Source organism: Pristiophorus japonicus, chromosome 13 (assembly GCF_044704955.1).
Source record: "Pristiophorus japonicus isolate sPriJap1 chromosome 13, sPriJap1.hap1, whole genome shotgun sequence".
NCBI classification, from domain to species: Eukaryota; Metazoa; Chordata; class Chondrichthyes; family Pristiophoridae; genus Pristiophorus; species Pristiophorus japonicus.
Window position 1 is genome coordinate 62,627,330 of NC_091989.1, and position 19,437 is coordinate 62,646,766.

Below are 19,437 nucleotides of genomic sequence, written 5' to 3' on the forward strand. Positions count from 1 at the left end.
GGAGTAACTGGCTATCTGGTCCCGCCGCAGATACACATCCGCAGACGGGAGACCCCTGGCAATTAAGCCCCTACTGGAAAAGATCATGAAAGCTGTAGGGGAGGAAGGGAATATCTACATACATACGGTGAAGGCATATTCCACCACAGAACCCCGTAGCGAGGGAAACCAGCAGGCTGACATGTTGGCCAAGCAAGGGGCCTGCACGGGCAAGCTCTGGGATCCATACAACCCAGGCCCCATCGCAGCAGTCAGGGGCAGTATGGGGACAGCAGGAAAGGCAGGGATAGCTTTGCCCCCGGACCTAAAAACGGTTCAGACCCAAGACCCCGTCCTCAAAACTGTCCTGAAAGGCTAGCTAAAGGGGAAAGGATAGACGGCCCGTATGGCACCACAGCAATTGCCATTAAAGAAGGCATGCTGTTCAGGGGGGAGCAATGGGTAGTATCACAACAACACTGGAGAGAATTCCCCCAGCTGGCCCACGAGGGTCCAGGAGCAGGAGACCCCGGATCTGAGACCCCTTGGCAATGAGTGGAACAGGCAGGGTGATGGCCAGGACTCAGGGAAGACGGCCGCGAGTTCTGTGCTAGCTGCCTGGTGTGCGCGGCCAACAACCCCGACCTCCAGAAAAGGAAGGTATCTATGGGACATATCAGGAGGGTAGAGGGACCCTGGCAGTCGATCCAGATCAATTACATCGGGCCCCTACCTACTGCCCAGGGAGGTTACAAGTACTGCCTAGTATTAGTGGATATATTCACCAAATGGGTGGAAGCCTTCCCATGCCGAACAGCCACTGCCTGGGAACAGCTAGGATCCTGGTCAGAGAAGTGTTCTCTCGATGGGGACGACCACAATATGTGGAGTCCAACTAAGGGAGTCACTTCACCGGGCAGGTGATGCAGGAGAGCCTGAAGGTACTCGGCATCAAAGGAAAATGGCATGTCGCCCATAACCCACAGTCATCCGGGCCTGTGGAGTGTTTAAACCGTACCATCAAAGAAAGACTGCGCAGAGACAGGGGACTCACCCAAAGGGTGGGTAGAGGTCCTACCACTGGTCCTCATGGGGATCCGGGCCAGCCAATCAAAGAGCACGGGGTACTCCCCGTACGAGCTCATGACCGGCAGAGTCATGCGAACCCCCACCCATGTGTTAGCTCTGGTACTCACGGAAGGTCAGCTTAGGGAAGCGAACCAGGACAGTGTAAAGTCCTGTTGCTGCAGTACAGACTTACACGAGGCATATGCTGAAGTCAACGTCACTCTGGACCTGCACCTTTAGTTCACAGCTCTCGAGTGCCACACTTGCCTGAAACCTGCCTTTATATACCTGTGTGGAACAGGTATGCAGTGTCTCCTGCAAGTGCACCCCTGGTGGTAAAGTATGCTTGTGGTTACAGGTCATATCTAGTTACAGTCATGTATAACATGGTAAGATACAGTTATATACAGTAGTGTGAGATACATGACATCACCCTCTCCCAAGGTCTTATTGTCTTTATAGATTCAGTCTCTCAGGTGGTCTACGCTCTCATGTGGAGTGTCTTAGTTGTGGTTCAGTTGTTTGCCTTGGTGTCTTTTTTTTCTTTCGGTGTGATTGCTGGTATCTCGCCTGGGCTGTCTGTTTCATTCAGTATGATTGCTGGTATCTCACCTGGGCTGTCTGTTGAGACTGCCCTTTCCTCAGGTTGTTCCCTCTGTCTGTCCACCAGGTGTGGTGTGAGTTCCACATTGCCTCTGGTTCTGCAATGTTGTTGGTGAATCTACTTTTTACTTGGTCTACATGCCTCCAAAAGGTTTGGCAATTGAGCATTTGTACAACCAGTAACCTGTTTCCTTCCTTGCCTGTTACTGTCCCTGCAAGCCATTTGGGACCCCTGCCATAGTTTAGCACAAACACTTTGTCCCCTATCTCATTCCACCTCCCCCTCGAATTTCGGTTGTGGTACTCAGTTAGCTTCCGGCGCTTTGCCTCAACAATTTCATGCATGTCTGGGAGGATTAACAAGAGCCTCGTCTTTAAGGTCCATTTCATCAATAGTTGCGCGGGCGGAACCCCAGTCAGCGAATGTGGACGAGATCTGTATGCCAGCAGCAGTCGCGACAGGCGGCTCTGCAGCGTGGGACCTTGGATTTTTAGCATGCCTTGTTTAGCGATTTGCACTGCTCGCTCCGCCTGGCCATTGGAGGCCGGCTTGAACGGTGCTGTCTTAACGTGATTTATGCCGTGGTCAACTATAAAATCTTGAAATTCTGCGCTGATGAAGCACGGACCATTATCACTGACCAATATGTCAGGAATTCCGTGCGTTGCAAACATGGTTCTAAGGCTCTCCACAGTGGTGGAGGTGGTGCTCGAGTTTAAAATGGTGCACTCGATCCACTTTGAAATGCATCGACGACTACGAGGAACATTTTGCCCATGAATAGGCCCGCACAATCTACATGCACCTGCAACCATGGTTTGGTGGGCCAGGGCCAGTGGCTTAGGGGGGCCTCCCTGGGGACATTACTGAGTTGGGCACAAATGGTGCACCGCCGGACGCAGAGCTCCAAGTCCGCGTCAATGCCAGGCCACCAGACGTGGGATCTGGCTATGGCCTTCATAAGGACGATCCCCGGGTGCTCGCGGTGGAGCTCCCGGACAAACGCCTCTCTGCCTCGCAAGGGCATAACTACTTGGCTGCCCCACATCAGGCAGTCTGCCTGTAGTGATAGTTCATGCATGCGCCTATGGAAAGGTTTGATCTCCTCGGGACAGGCATCGCGAGCCTCTGCCCAATCACCGGTTAAAACACATCTTTTGACTAAGGATAACGTGGGGTTGCTGGTCGTCCAGGCTCTGATTTGGCGAGCCATCATGGGTGAACCTGTGGATTCAAAGGCATTGATTGCCATGACCATCTCACAGTCCTGTTCGTCGGACCCTTCCGTGGTCGCCAGGGGTAGCCTGCTAAGTGCGTCGGCACAGTTGTCTGTGCCTTATTGTTTAGTCGTATAATGCCAGCATGAGTGCCCACCGCTGAATGTGCGCCGAGGCGTAGCGTTTGGCGTTTATTGCCTTGCACTCGGATAGTAGGGATGTGAGGGGTTTGTGGTTGGTTTCTAATGCGAACTTGGCCCCGAAAAGGTATTGGTGTATCTTTTTGACACCGTACACGCACGTGAGCGCCTCCTTCTCAACCATACCGTACCCGCGCTCCGCCCGCGAAAGTGACCTGGAGGTATAAGCAATGGGTTGTAATTTACCCGCATCATTGACATGCTATAAAACACACCCGACCCCGTACGCTGACGCATCACATGTAAGAACTAGTTTTTTACCTGGGTCAAAAAAAGCTAAAACACTGTTGGAACATAGAAGGTTGCGTGCCTTATTGAAGGCGCGTTCTTGGTATTCCCCCCAAAACCAATTGCACCCCTTTCTGGGTAGCACGTGGAGAGGCTCCAGCAGCGTGCTCAAGTTCTGCATAAAGTTCCCAAAGTAATTGAGTAGTCCGAGAAAGGCACACAGTTCTGAGACATTCTGGGACCTGGGTGCCAGACAAATTGCTTTGGTTTTGGATTCTGTTGGGCGGATTCCATCAGCGGCAATCTTTCTGCCCAAAAATTCAACCTCGGGCGCGAGAAACAGGCACTTGGATTTCTTAACTCTTAGGCCTACCCGATCCAATCAACTTAGTACTCCCTCCAAATTGCGGAGATGGGAGTCGGTGTCCCTGTCCGTGATGAGTATGTCATCTTGAAACACAACCGTCCCCGGGATGGACTTGAGCAGACTCTCCATGTTGCGCTGGAATATAGCAGCTGCCGACCTGATGCCGAATGGGCATAGATTGTACATAAAAAGGCCTCGATGTGTGTTGATGGTGGTGAGTAGCTTAGACTCTTCGGTCAGTTCTTGCGTCATATACACAGATGTGAGATCTAGTTTCGAGAAAAGTTTTTCTCCAGCCAACGTGGCAAATAGGTCCTCCGCTCTGGACAGTGGGTATTGGTTCTGTAGGGAGACTCTGTTTATGGTAGAATTGTAATCCCCACAGATTCGTACGGATCCATCAGGCTTCATGACGGGGACGATGGGACTTGTCCAGTCGCTAAATTCCATGGGTGAGATAATGCCTTCCCGCAGAAGCCGGTCCAGTTCATGTTAAATCTTTTCCCTCATCACATAAGGCACAGCTCTAGCCTTGTGATGGACCTGTCTGGCATCCTGTGTGATGTAGATTTGAAGGTGCCCACACCTGGCTGAAAGAGATGTTCAAATCGACTTAGAACTGTTGAGCAGGAGGTCCGTTCCTCTGGTGACATGGCGTGAACATCATCCCATTTCCAATTTAGTTTTGCCAGCCAGCTTCTCCCCAACAGTGCTGGGAGATCTCTGGGGACAATCCACAGGGGAAGTCGGTTCACCGTCCCTTTGTGTGTGACTGAGAGCATGGCGCTGCCAAGGACTGGGATGATTTCTTTGGTATAGGTCCTTAGTTTGGTGTCGATCCTTGTGAGTTTTGGTCTGTTGCTTTTGTGCGGCCACAGCTGTTCAAATTGTTGGACGCTCATGAGAGATTGACTAGCTCCCGTGTCCAGTTCCATGTTGACAGGTATCCCATTGAGTAGGACCCTCATCATTATCGGAGGCGTCTTGTTGTAAGAACAGTGGACATTGATCGTGTTGACCCGCTGTACCTCGGCGTCCCGGGCACTGTCCCCACCGTCTTCTGGTCTGCTTTCCGACCCTTCCAATTCTTATACAAGCTGAGCTGTTGTTTTTCTGCACATGTGAGCCAGATGTCCTGTATAGTTGCAGTTTCTGCAAACAGCATGCTGAAATCGACACCCCCTGTTGAGTGCCTTCCCCCATATCTCCAGCACAGACCGCTTCCATTGTTTCTGAAGGATGAGCTGCATCTGGCTGATCTCTCTTGAGCTTCTCTCAGTCTGTAGTTGATTGCTCACATTGTGGGTTGATGAGGTGTGATCGACCGTTCATGTGGCCCTTGATGGCTTCTGGCGCCACTGCCTGCTGTTGAAGACCTGCTCTCCTGCCTTTGTCTGTGTGTGGGGGTAGCAGCTTGTTTCACGCTGTGAACCCTTTGTTCCGATGTTTTGTTAGTTGTCGTACCCGCCATATAGATCAACCTCGTTTCTTCTTCTCCTGCCAAGAATGTCTGTGTGACCAGTGCTGCTGCCTCTAGGGTCAAGTTCTTGGTCTCTATAAGCTTTCGGAATATGCCTGCGTGGCCTATTCCTTCAATAAAAAAGTCTCTCAGTACTTCTTTCCTTAGTTCATCAGAGAACTCACATAAACTAGCCAGCCTCCAAAATTCCGCCACGAAGTCGGGTATGCTCTGGCCCACACAGCGTCTGTAGTTGTAGAACCTGTGTCTGGCCATGTGTAGGCTGCTCGCTGGCTTCAGGTGGTCTCTCACCAGTGTGCTCAACTCCTCAAATGACTTGCTTGCTGGTTTCTCGGGTGCCAGCAGGTCCTTCATTAAGGCGTATGTTTTCGAGCCACAGCTGGTCAAGAGATGGGCTCTTCTCTTGTCTGCCTTATCATCGCCCAACCAGTCTTTGGTTACAAAGCTTTGCTGGAGCCTTTCTATAAAGTCCTCCCAATTGTCTCCAGCATTGTATTTCTCATCTGAGCCGTTGGTAGTCATTCTGTGGATTCCGTGATCCCATCCTCGTCGCCACTGTAAAGTCCTGTTGCTGCAGTACAGACTTACACGAGGCATATGCTGAAGTCAAGGTCACTCTGGACCTGCTCCTTTATTTCACAGCTCTCGAGTGCCACACTTGCCTGAGACCTGCCTTTATATACCTGTGTGGAACAGGTATGCAATGTCTCCTGCAAGTGCACCCCTGGTGGTAAAGTATGCTTGTGGTTACAGGTCATATCTAATTACAGTCATGTATAGCATGGTAAGATAGTTATATACAGTCGTGTGAGATACATGACAGACAGCTTTGTCAGGAATCTGTTTGAACACCTTAAACAGATTCACTTGCAGGCTGCTAACAACATGGGAAAACAGCATTGGAGCAACCGACTACTGCTAGAACCCCGCAAGCACCACAAGTGGGAGATAGGGGACCAGGTTCTGATGAGGAACTACGCTAGAGTAGGGGTCTTTAAGGCACTGTACATGGGACCGTACCACATTGTCGACAAGGCAAGCCCCATGGTCTATGCCATAAAATTTCCCCGCCGAACAAAGTGGTTCCACATAAATCAGTGCAAACTTTTCAACCCAGGGGCAGCAGCTAAACGTAAGGGTCAGCCAAAAACTGTAAACCGCACTAAAGACAAGGACCCCAGCCAACAGCCTCCGACTGTGGAGATCCCACAGGGGACGTGGCAGACCCACAGACTGTACCTAGAGGGGCGGTGGATTGTGTTACTGGAGGATCCATCCCCCCAATCATTTGGGACTCGGACGCACCCCCAGCAGCCAGAGCCTTAAGAAGGACTCCCCGCACACCACTGCCAAAGACACTATGGTCACCAACGCTCCAATTTGAATGGTTCAGCGCAGAGAAAGGGACCAGCCGCAAAAGGCCACCAAAGGTCAGAGACCAGCCCACGAGCAGGGGCACCCAGCCGGTAGCCTCGGGCAACGAGGGACCCTCAGAAGAGATAGTGAGAGTCCCCAGCCTGTAGCCCTCGACCAGGCAGAACCCCCAGGGGAAGAAACGAACCAGGCAGCCACCCCCAAAGGAGCGGTGTGCTACAGCACCGGAGGGAACGTTCCCCCGATAGTGTGGGACTCAAACCCACCTCCGGTCAGGGTACTTAGGTCGGTCTGCACCGCCTAACCCTATCACCTACCTCGCTGGACACCCAGCGGGAGAAGAAGAAAAGGAGGAGGCAGGAATTAACCTGGCCACCCGGAGTTGGGTGGCAGATGTACATATATAGCAATGTGAATTTAAGGATGTTTAGCAATATGAATTTAAGTATGTTTCGTGAATAAGTTTCGAATAGTGTAAGATTTATCTGTGTAATGATAAGTATATATGTATTAGTTAACTGGGGTAAGGAAAATAATCTACCTGTGCAGCTGTTACGAGAGGCACAGGCCGGGTAATCCCGGGGAGTAAGAAGAATCTACCGGTATGGCTATTAAGGAAGCATCGGTAAGATAACAAGCAGAACGACTATGAGATAAAAGTAAAAGCAGACATCAGTCCACAAGGAACTGAATAAGGCAGCCAGTCAATTAAAGACTATGAGCCCAGCTTGGAACTCGGTCACCTTTGTCAAGCCAGAGAACTTTCTCAAGTCTAGACAATCTGTTTCATGTGCCCCTACAGGAAAGAGGTTGGCATGAGAAGGATCCTGTTCCTGCTCGCCCTGATAAGGATGAGCAGCGGCGACCGAGGAGACGTGGAAGAATCCCTCATTTATGAGTGCTCAGGAGGGAGAGCACCGATCGTAACCGCCGGGGGTGGCCCCTGAGACGTGAAAGAACTCGCCGTTTATGCCCACAAGGGAAGATGGCCAGGGTGGCTGGGATCTAATTCTACCCGCTACTCCAGCCAGGAAGGTTTTACCTATGGGGAGGCCTCAGTTCCATGCCCCCGGATGCGGATCAACGCTGCCAATGTTACAGAGGGAAAACGTGTATGTTTGACTTGCAAAGGGAACATTCCCCTGGGAAGATGGTGGTGGCTCAGAAAATTCAGCAAGGACGCATGGGACCAGGAATCGGACTGGGAAAGACTCGGTAATGATACGTACCATCACGGGGACACGGGGAGGAGTAAAAGTGTGTTGGGACAAATGGTGGGAATCTGAACAAGGAATTTATGTTTGCATGTGGGGATCAGAGAGTATTTGTCCCGCAGGCATATCGATCGCCTTCGCTAGGCAATGGCAAGATGAGGGGGAAGGGATGGGGTGGGATTCTAGCCTACACGGGTGCGCGGTCCCACACTCCCCACTCCCAATTAATGCCACCGAACTAAGAGCACACATGAAGAAACCCCTGCCCACAACCCCGCCAATACGCACAATAATAGAAAGGTGTCCTACCACCACCAAGGGACCTGGGAATGGATTAGTATTGGTAACGACCGAAAAGGTGTTATACCAGGAGGTACATTATGCAGTAGCTTCAGTAATATTAAACCTTACCGAGGTACACCTGCCTGCATGGTGTCCAAAGGAAATAGAGCTGCTATACCAGGCCCTACTTAGAGACATGTTCAAGAAACGTTATGCGTTAGACTTTGGAAATGTAGACAAAGCAGACCTATACACCCTAAATGCTAGGGACACCATGGGCTCAGGGAGACCTAGAAGGGGAATCATAAACGACGTTTTCACTGCCTACAATACAGCATCCTCTGTAATAAAAAGCTTAGATGACATAGAGCTGCAAACACAGAAAAATCCTGAAACAGGAGAACACAGTAGTAGGATCAGAACTACACGAGGACCAGGCTATGACTGTCCATTTAAAAGAAATAGTGGCTGAGCTGGAAAAACATGCACAAACAGTGAATGCACTCATATGGGAGGATAGAAACGTTTCTGACCAGGCTGCACAGAACGAGGTGTGCGTACTGTATGGGGCATGGTTGTTGGGCGAGGGCTGCAACAACCTGGAGGATTTAAGACAAGGGGTAGTCTCCTCTTGGATCAGGAACAAGCACCTCGCAACCCTCCACCCGTACAGCAATTCACTAAGCCCGTGCCAGCTCCGCCTAGCCTCTGGAGCCTACCCTGTCCCAGTAGACTGTGGAAAATCTAACCACACTATTATGGGGATAGTATTAAGGATGACGGTAATGGGTGAGACAGCCCAACCCACACCGGTATACCGGGTGGAGAACATTGGAGTTATTCCGGGAGGTGCACACATTCGTCTCGCAGCGGTCCCACCCTATGTCATAAAGTGGGAGCACGCTGTAATGGGTACTGACCTCTCCGGGTGCTGGAGCCGGGGTGCACACGTAATACTGTGTCCCCAGTACTTGAATGCCTATTCTAAGTCACAATGTGGGTTTAAAGCTGCTGGTGCACAGCCTATTAACTGTACCATGGAAGTAATGGCACAAGACCATGTCCCTCCACAGGTAGCAGGGGGTGGGACATATTGTGTCACCACCAGTGCAACCCACTACCAACATGGACACTTCTGGTGTCCGGTAAGTGACAGCGGTTTTTGCTTCAAACCTGAGACATCAGTTCAAGTGGCCCAGTAACGAATTGTCCCCATTCCTGAACCCTCCACTGTCCACCTCACTGTGAAGGAAAACATCACAAACCTGCAGGTTATGTTGTACATTTTTGACAATTCCCCCTCTACCTGAACATCTTACCACTCTGCTAAAAGCTGTAATTATCTCACAAAAACACTTCTATACTCTAGAACAAAAAATAATTGAGATAGGGAAAAAGTTCTCGAGATCACCATTCCACCTTGGTGGGACCTTTTCAGAAATATAGAAGTCCCAGTCTGGATCCGAATCGCTTCCCACACTTTAGTTATTTGTCAACTCGCGATTATACTTTACTTATGGTGTCTCACTTGCCGAGTGAAACGCAGAGGCCATCAGGTCAGGCACCAAAGGGTGCTATACGCTCCTTGACCGAACTTGGGAATTGAGCAGTGAGGGGTGATACCATACTGCCATGTTTAATTTGTGTTTGATTTTACCTGCTGTAAATCGCAACATCGCGAGTATTACTTAAATGTTTTGACTATGTAGCTTTATTTTACTGAACTTAAAACGTGTTTGACTATGGACCTTTATGCTATTTGAGAATGTGTTACTATGGGCCCAAGTTTCCACAAGAAAAAAACGGGCGCCCCTCCGAGCTGGGCGCCCGTTTTACGCGCCTAAAACGGCGCCTAAAAAAATCCTCGGTATTCTCCACCGACTTACAGGTTCTGTGGCACTCGGCGCAGCCGGCACGAGCTGTGGGGGGGGCGGATCCTGGTCCCTGCGCTGAAAACAGTGCCGGGACCTCTGCACATGCGCGCTACAGTCGGCACGCAAGTGCAGTAGCTCCAGGCGCCGAACTGTGTGGGAGGGGCCCGAAGCACGCAGCCCCTAGCCCTGGCTGAATGGCCTCACTGGGGTTGTGTGAATGAGGATCCTCCCACGGCCAGCTCCCGCTCCCCCCCACCCCCGACACCCGAGACCCACTCCCCCCCTGCCCCGACCGAGACCCGAGACCCGCTCCCCCCCCGCCCCGATCCGACACCCGCGCTCCCCCCCCGACCCGAGACCCGCTCCCCCCCGCCCCGACCGAGACCCGAGACCCGCGCTCCCCCCCCACGCCCCGCCCCGAGTCCCGCTCCCCGCCCCGACCCGAGGCCCGCTCCCCCCCCACCCCCGACCCGAGGCCCGCTCCCCCCCCCACCCCCGACCCGAGGCCTGCTCCCCCCCCCGACCCGAGGCCCGCTCCCCCCCCCGACCCGACACCCGCTCCCCCCTCGACCCGACACCCGCTCCCCCCCCCCGACCCCCCCCTCGATCCCCCCCCCTCTCTCCCCTCCCTCTCTCCCCTCCCCTCCCTCCCTCTCTCCCCTCCCCTCCCTCTCTCCCCTCCCTGTCTCCCCCTCCCTCTCTCCCTCTCTCTCTTCCCTCCCTCTCTCCCCTCCCTCCCTCTTTCCCCTCCCCCCCCCCTCCCTCCCTCTCTCCCCTCCCCTCCCTCCCTCTCCCCTCCCTCTCTCCCCTCCCCTCCCTCCCTCTCTCCCCTCCCCTCCCTCCCTCTCTCCCCTCCCTCTCTCCCCTCCCTCTCTCCCTCTCTCTCTTCCCTCCCTCTCTCCCTTCCCTCCCTCCCTCTCCCCCCTCCCTCCCTCCCTCTCTCCCCTCCCTCCTTCTCTCCCCTCCCTCCCTCCCTCTCTCCCCTCCCCTCCCTCCCTCTCTCCCCTCCCTCCCTCTCTCCCCTCCCCTCCCTCCCTCTCTCCCCTCCCCTCCCTCCCCTCCCTCCCTCTCTCCCCTCCCCTCCCTCCCTCTCTCCCCCCTCCCTCTCTCCCCTCCCTCCCTCTCTCCCCTCCCCTTCCTCTCTCCCCCTCCCCCTCTCTCCCCTCCCCTCCCTCTCTCCACCTCCCCTCCCCTCCCTCTCTCCCCCTCCCCTCCCCTCCCTCCCTCTCTCCCCTCCCTCCCTCTCTCCCCTCCCCTCTCTCCCCTCCCCTCCCTCCCTATCCCTCCCTCCCTCTCTCCCCTCCCCTCCCTCCCTCTCTCCCCTCCCCTCCCTCCCTCTCTCCCCTTCCCTCCCTCTCTCCCCTCCCCTCACTCCCTCTCCTCCCCTCCCTCCCTCTCTCCTCTCCCCTACCTCCCTCTCTCCTCTCCCCTCCCTCCCTCTCTCCTCTCCCCTCCCCTCCCTCCCTCTCCTCCCCTCCCTCCCCCTCCTCCCCCCCTCCCTCCCTCCCTCTCTCCCCTCCCTCTCTCCCCTCCCTCTCTCCCCTCCCTCCCTCCATCCCTCCCCTCCCTCCCTCCATCCCTCCCTCTCTCCCCTCCCTCTCCCTCCCTCCCCTCCCCCTCCCCCATCCCCTCCCCTCCCTCCCCTCCATCCCCTCCCTCTCTCCCCTCCCTCTCTCCCCTCCCTCTCTCCCATCCCCATCTCCCTTCCCTCCTCCTCCCTCACTCTCTCCCCTCCCTCCCTCCCTTCTTCCCTCCCCTCCCCTCCCTCCCTCCCTTCTTCCCTCCCCTCCCCTCCCTCCCTCCCTCCCCTCTCTCTCCCCTCCCTCTCACCCCTCCCCCCTCTCTCCCCTCCCTCTCACCCCTCCCCCCTCTCTCCCCTCCCTCTCGCCCCTCCCCCCTCTCTCCCCTCCCCTCCCCTCCCCTCCCTCTCTCCCCTCCCCTCCCTCTCTCCCTCCCCTCCCCTCCCTCTCTCCCTCCCCTCCCCTCCCCCCCTCCCACCCCCTCCCCTCCCCTCTTTCCCTCTCCCCCCTCTCCCTCCCTCCCTCCCCTCTCCCCCTCCCCTCTCCCTCCCTCCCCTCTCCCTCCCTCCCCCCTCCCCCCTCCCCCCTCTCTCTCTCTCCCTCTTTCTCTCTCCCTCTCTCTCTTTCCCTCCCTCTCTCGCTCAGCGGCACGAACAGCTGCAGAATTCTCCCTGGCTGAAGCACTTTCACACAGGTAGGAAGATGGTTTATTTAATCTTAATTGTCGAATTTAATGAGTTCCCTTCCCCCCCACCTAGTTCTGGACGCCTAATTTGTATCCTGCGCCTGATTTTTTAATGTGTAGAACAGGTTTTTTCAGTTCTACAAAAATCTTCACTAGCGCCATTCTACTTTAGTTTGGAGTACATTTTCACTGTGGAAACTTTAAAATCAGGCGTCAGTGGCCGGACACGCCCCCTTTTGAAGAAAAAAATTCTGTTCTAAACTAGAACTGTTCTACCTGACTAGAACTGCAGAAAAAAAATGTGGAGAATTGCGATTTCTAAAATAGTCCGTTCTCCACCAGTTGCTCCTAAAAATCAGGCGCGAATCATGTGGAAACTTGGGCCCATTGTGTTTTTATTTTACTTTACTTAAAGTTGTGTATGACTGTATACCGTCATTTTACTGTGAAAACCAAGTAAAAGAGGGACATCATACCTCCTCTATGCTATAACCGAATTGTAATGATGGTATTCGCCTGTATATTGCATTGCATTTCAACGGGGGATGCAGGGTAATGTTTAGCTAGTATAAATGCAGGGAAGGTTGACTTTTGGGAGCAGGAATTTTGCTTACCTTGCATGACACTCAAGGAGTGTAGAGTGTCAACAGGGGTGACTGCAGAGAGCAAAATTCACCAGAACCCCCACCTATGTTTGGGCTCATTCGAAAGGAAAATTAATTTGGAACTATCTACCGAAAAGTTTGGAACTCTAAAGTGCTTATGGAAGAAACTACAAATTTTAATAGAGTTATGAACTTTTACAAGACAAATTCAAGCCCGTGGGAGGACCTAGGGAACAAAGGAAGCCCACTTGATTATTGGAACTGTCTGGTTGTGAGGACTGAGGTAACCTGTCTGGAAGAATGAGTATTTGGAAATCTTCCTCCACAAGAGACATTACCATCACAGTATCACCCAGAGATAGCTTCCCATCAACATGGGTCTGGACAAACTATTTTCAGCATATACATCACAAAGAGGCCCAATCCAGCCTGTATGCGAAAAACTAAGCACAAAAGGACATTGCAATTACCAAACTATTTTTTCCATCAGGAAACAGTTTTCAAAGATCAACCCACCCAAGACATATCAACTTTAACGAGCCCGACAAAATATTACAAAGAAGAACCAAGCCCGCCAAAATTATACAAAGGATTGTGAAGAGATTTGGTGGCAAGATTAGAACACTGAAATTGTATAACTGCCCCTGTTTTCAACAGAGGTTAGACGAGAGAGATGAGAAGACGAAGAGAGGAGTGTGGGGGAGAGAGGTGGTCGCTACTACCTCATCAAGACAAGGAGAGAAACCAACATGACAGTTGTAAAACTAACCTCTCCAGCCTCGAAGTCTTGAAGTCCTGAAGGAAGGAAGAACATCACCATCTACCATTAACTATCAAAAGGATTGGTAAGCATAAGTCCCTGCCCTGGAGTCTAACCTAGCTAGAATTAGGTATTTAAAGGTGGAAGGTATAATTTTACTGCAACCCCCTTTGAATGTGTAGTGTATGGTACTTTATTACTGATTATAAGTTTGACCTTGTACCTTTCCTTCTATTGCTCTTTATTAGAGTGATTGTAAGTTTGGCCTTGTATTTTCTTACCAGAGTAGTAAGCCTGTATTATCTTGACTGTAATAAAACCGAAGTTCTTTGCATCAAACCAGTGTCCTCTGCACTTTTGTCACAACCCCCAAAAACATCCAGAGTACAGAACCCAAGGGAGTGGGAGCGATTCGAAACCGCTCAAGTTGGTCAGAAGGGAACCTGACCCCCTCGTAGAGACCACAAACAAACCCCAACCCCCCCCCCCCCCCCGCCTTACAAAACCTCCCTCAGGAGCCGGCGCCTCACAACTTGAGCCGCCACTGGGAAATCCCCTCCGAGTCTTTCTGTTCTGCGTGGAGGGGCTTCCTGTACGGGCTGCTCCTGCACACTCTCCACGTCGCCATCCTCGTCTGCCGTCCGGACACGCCATGGCGCACCAACTTGCCGTCTGGAGGAGGCAGGGTTCCCCGATGGAATGCACTCTACGCGGGAGTCCTCCCACTATTTATCGGGGACTTGGCCTGGAGGGTGTGTATGGTGCATTCCCGTGCAATAAATTTTTAAGTCGGTTCACGGGCTCCCATGCCACCTCCAATTTCTGCGGTCTGGAGGAATCCGTGTTCCACATTTTTATGGAATGTACGAGGTTGCAGCCTCTATTCCACTATTTGAATGGGCTGCTCCTCAAATTCTGGTTGCACTTCAGTCCCACACTCCTGATCTTTTGGCACCCTGTGCGAAGGGGAGCGGGTAGGTCCGAGGGCCTCCTCGTAGGACTGCTCCTGGGCACGGCCAAGGGTGCCATCAGCCGGTCCAGGCAGCGAGTGGTCGAGGGGGTCGTTCAGCCCGACTGCTTGCCTCTCTTCTGCGGTTACATCCGGGCCAGGGTATCCCTGGAGATGGAGCACGCGGTGTCCACCGGTACGCTCGCGGCCTTCCACGAGAGGTGGGCGCTGGAGGGACTGGAGTGTATCATCACCCCCGGCAACCAAATTTTAATTTGATTTTATATGTTTTAAAGTTTAATTTGTTTTATTGCCGGTTTTAATGCCCTTTCCCTTTTAGCCAGGGGGCACTTGTATAATTTGTGGTTTTAGTGCCCAAAAACAACACCAAAAAAAAGGGCACTTGAAAAGTGTTTTGAGAGTCCCCTTCCTTTAATCAGGGGGCACTTGAACTCATTGTTTAATTTGTTTCACAACAAAAGAGTTGTAGAGCTGATCCTCCCACGGGAGCTGGCGCCTTACAACTTGAGCCGCCTCCGGGAAATCACTCCATGCCTTTCAGTTCTGCACGGAGAGGTTTCCTGTACGGGCTGCTCCTGCACACTCTCCACCTTGCCATCCGCGTCTGCCGTCCGGACACTCCATGAAGCACCACCTTGCTGTCCGGAGGAGGCGGGGATCCCCAATGGAGTGCTACGTGGGAGTCCTTCCACTATTTATTGGGGACTTGGCCTGGAGGGTGGTGCACGGGGCAGTCCCATGCAATAAGTTTTTAAGTTGGTTCACGGGCTCCCAGGCCGCCTGCAATTTCTGCGGTCTGGAGGAGTCCGTGTTCCATGTTTTTATGGAATGTGCGAGGTTGCAGCCCCTGTTCCATTATTTAAAGGGGCTGCTCCTCAATTTCTGGTTGCACTTCAGTCCCACCCTCCTGATCTTTGGGCACCCAGCGCAGAGGGGAGCGGGTAGGTCCGAGGGCCTCCTCGTAGGACTGCTCCTGGGCAGGGCCAAGGGGACCATCAGCCGATCCAGGCAGAAGGTGGTTGAGGGGATTGTTCAGCCCGACTGCCTGCCTCTCTTCTGTGATTACATCCGAGCCAGGGTGTCCCTGGAGATGGAATACGTGGTTCCACTGGTACGTTCGTGGCCTTCCACAAGAGGTGGGCGCCAGAGGGACTGGAGTGCATCATCACACCCGGCAACCCAATTTTTTGATTATTGGTTAAAGTTTAATTTGTTTTATTGCCAGTTTTATTGCCCCCCCACCTTTTCAGCCAGGGGGCACTTGTAAAATTTGTGTTTTTTAGTGCCCTCAAAAACGAAGGGGCACTTGTCTGAAAATGTTTGGTGTGTCCCCCCCTTTAATCAGGGGGCACTTGATTTATTGTTTTACAACAAAATAGTTGTAGAGCTGAAACCTCCCTCGGAGCTGGTGCCTCATAACTTGAGCGGCCTCTGGGAAATCCCCTCTGTGCCTTTCAGTTCTGCGCAGAGGGGATTCCTGTATGGGTTGCTCTTGCACACTCTCCACGTTGCCATCCTCGTCTGCCGTCCCGACACGCCAAGGCACACTATCTTGCCATCCGGAGGAGGCGGGGGTCCCCAATGAAGTGCAGTCTATGAGGGAGTCCTCCCTCTATTTATTGGGGACTTGGCCTGGAGGGTGGTGCACGGAGCAATCCCGTGCAACAAGTTTTCAAGTCGGTTCACGGACTTCCAGGCCGCCTGCAATTTCTGCAGTCTGGAGGAGTCTATGTCGAATGTGTGAGGTTGCAGCCCCTATTCTATTATTTGAAAGGCCTGCTTCTCAAATTCTCGTTGCACTTCAGTCCCACACTCCTGGTCTTTGGGCGCCCTGTGTGGAGGAGAGCGGGTAGGTCAGAGGGCCTTCTTGTAGGACTGCTCCTGGGCATGGCCAAGGTGGCCATTAACCAGTCCAGGCAGCGGGTGGTCGAGGGGGTCATTCAGCCTGACTGCCTGCCTCTCTTCTGCGGCTACATTCGCGCCAGATTGTCCCTGGAGATGGAGCACACCGTGTTCACTGTACGCTCGCGGCCTTCCGCAAGAGGTGGGCACCGAAGGGACTGGAGTGTATCATCACCCCTGGGAACCAAATTTTAATTTGATCATTTAATGTTCCAAGAAAGTTTTATTTGTTAATTTGTCGGTTCTAGTGCCCCTTTAATAAGGGGGCACTTGATTTAAAGTTTTACACAAAATAGTTGTAGAGCTGTTGAGTTGGGAGTGGCTTAGCCAGTCATGTGATGTTCACAAGACTGAATAAAACTCAGGGGATCCAGGCAGATGGTTGTGAGCCTGGTGGATGAACTGGTAATGTGTTGTGTGATTGTAAAACATTTTGCTAATAAACCAATTAGTTGTTAGTGTTGCTATGATTTCTTAAGCAAAGAACCCATGAAAGAAATACATTACAACCATAATGTCCTGGACTACAACAGGAAAGCAAAGAATTCCCACTCCTGATTGTTATTCCTGTTGTAAGTGAGGGAGTGCGGACTTCAGATGAGAACTGGATCGGCCTCCACTGTTGTGCCCTGCACAGCCAGGTAGCCCACTGATTCTCACACATGGGGGTTATTTTAACTTTCAGCGATGGTGTAACAGGGGCGACATTGGATCGGCCGCTATCCACAAAGGAAAGAAGAATCGGGCGGGCTGTGTAATGAGCGGCCAATCCAAGATTGCCCGTTTTATGCCACTGAAAGTTAAAGTTGGCTCCACAGAGTGTTGAATTTGGTGAGGTACCTGAAGACTACTGGTATAACACAGAGCCCAGTGAGAGTCATCTGCTCCAGAGTAGGAGGGCAGAGAACCAGGGAAAACTGAGGTGAAATAAATAATTTGGTTACAATTAAAGAGACAAACAATGACACAATAGAAAAGTCGCCTACATAATCGTGAACTCTCTCCCACAAAAAGCTATTGAGACTGGGAGGGTCAATTGAAAATTTCAAAACAGATTGATAGATTTTTGTTAGGCAAAGGTATTCCGGATTATGGAATCAAGGCGAGTAGATGGAGTTAAGATACAGATCAGCCATGATCTCATTGACTAGCGGAACAGGCTCAAGGGGCCGAATGGCCTACTCCTGTTCCTATAGAAACATAGAAAATAGGTGCAGGAGTAGGCCATTCGGCCCTTCGAGCCTGCACCACCATTCAATGAGTTCATGGCTGAACATGCAACTTCAGTACCCCATTCCTGCTTTCTCGCCATACCCCTTGATCCCCCTAGTAGTAAGGACTACATCTAACTCCTTTTTGAATATATTTAATGAATTGGCCTCAACTACTTTCTGTGGTAGAGAATTCCACAGGTTCACCACTCTCTGGGTGAAGAAGTTTCTCCTCATCTCGGTCCTAAATGGCTTACCCCTTATCCTTCGACTGTGAACCCTGGTTCTGGACTTCCGCAGCATTGGGAACATTCTTCCTGCGTCTAACCTGTCTAAACCCGTCAGAATTTTAAACGTTTCTATGAGATCCCCTCTCATTCTTCTGAACTCCAGTGAATACAAGCCCAGTTGATCCAATCTTTCTTGATATGTCAGTCCCGCCAACCCGGGAATCAGTCTGGTGAACCTTCGCTGCACTCCCTCAATAGCAAGAATGTCCTTCCTCAAGTTAGGAGACCAAAACTGTACACAATACTCCAGGTGTGGTCTCACCAAGGTCCTGTACAACTGTAGTAACACCTCCCTGCCCCTGTACTCAAATCCCCTCGCTATGAAGGCCAACATGCCATTTGCTTTCTTAACCGCCTGCTGTACCTGCATGCCAACCTTCAATGACTGATGTACCATGACACCCAGGTCTCGTTGCACCTCCCCTTTTCCTAATCTGTCACCATTCAGATAATAGTCTGTCTCTCTGTTTTTACCACCAAAGTGGATAACCTCACATAATGTGTATATCCACATTATACTTCATCTGCCATGCATTTGCCCACTCACCTAACCTATCCAAGTCACTCTGCAGCCTCATAGCATCCTCCTCGCAGCTCACACTGCCATAACTTAGTGTCATCCGCAAATTTGGAGATACTATATTTAATCCCCTCGTCTAAATCATTAATGTACAATGTAAACAGCTGGGGCCCCAGCACAGAACCTTGCGGTACACCACTAGTCACTGCCTGCCATTCTGAAAAGTACCCATTTACTCCTACTCTTTACTTCCTGTCTGCCAACCAGTTCTCAATCCACGTCAGCACACTACCCCCAATCCCATGTGCTTTAACTTTGCACATTAATCGCTTGTGTGGGACCTTGTCGAAAGCCTTCTGACAGTCCAAATACACCACATCAAATGGTCCTCCCTTATCCACTCTACTGGAAACATCCTCAAAAAATTCCAGAAGATTTGTCAAGCATGATTTCCCTTTCACAAATCCATGCTGACTTGGACCTATCATGTCACCTCTTTCCAAATGCGCTGCTATGACATTCTTAATAATTGATTCCATCATTTTACCCACTACCGATGTCAGGCTGACCGGTCTATAATTCCCTGTTTTCTCTCTCCCTCCTTTTTTAATGTGTTCCTTATATGTTCCTATAACAATGGAAACTACTGTCCTGAGAGAACTGATGTGGTGGGGCAATATAAAATGCAAGTTCTTTCTTCCTTCTAACTAATAATAGGTTCTAAATTGTTGATCTGCAAATATTTCTGATAGCCCAAGTTATGGAAAACAAGTTATCTCAATAGGTGGAGATCAAAACAAAACCAGTGCGAGAATGCAGTGAGTAAGTATGATAGAAAGCACAACGGGTAAAGTTTGTTTTCCTAAAAGCTGGAAAGTCATTACCTTTGTGGTTTCATAGACTTCTCCTAGTTTAATGATATGTTCATGGTTCACCATCTTCAAGATGGCAATCTCCCTCTCCAGCATTCTAACAGCATAGCTTCCAGCCTGAAAGAAGAAATCAGGAGTCTCATGCAATCTGCACCACAAATACCACAATAAACAGTATAAATTTAACACTTGGGTAAAGGACATTTTCCTGGTCT

At 51.6% G+C, this 19,437-nt stretch overlaps 1 protein-coding gene across 1 annotated transcript in view; it reads right to left on the reverse strand.

The window, feature by feature from the left end:
- The window catches only part of LOC139278019 (serine/threonine-protein kinase 33-like), a 179,198-nt gene that overhangs the window by 56,395 nt on the left and 103,366 nt on the right, over window positions 1–19,437 (reverse strand). The window contains exon 3 of the mRNA XM_070896678.1: window positions 19,235–19,339. Coding sequence (XP_070752779.1) covers window positions 19,235–19,339 — 105 coding nt within the window. The remainder of the gene's footprint in view (window positions 1–19,234; window positions 19,340–19,437) is intronic.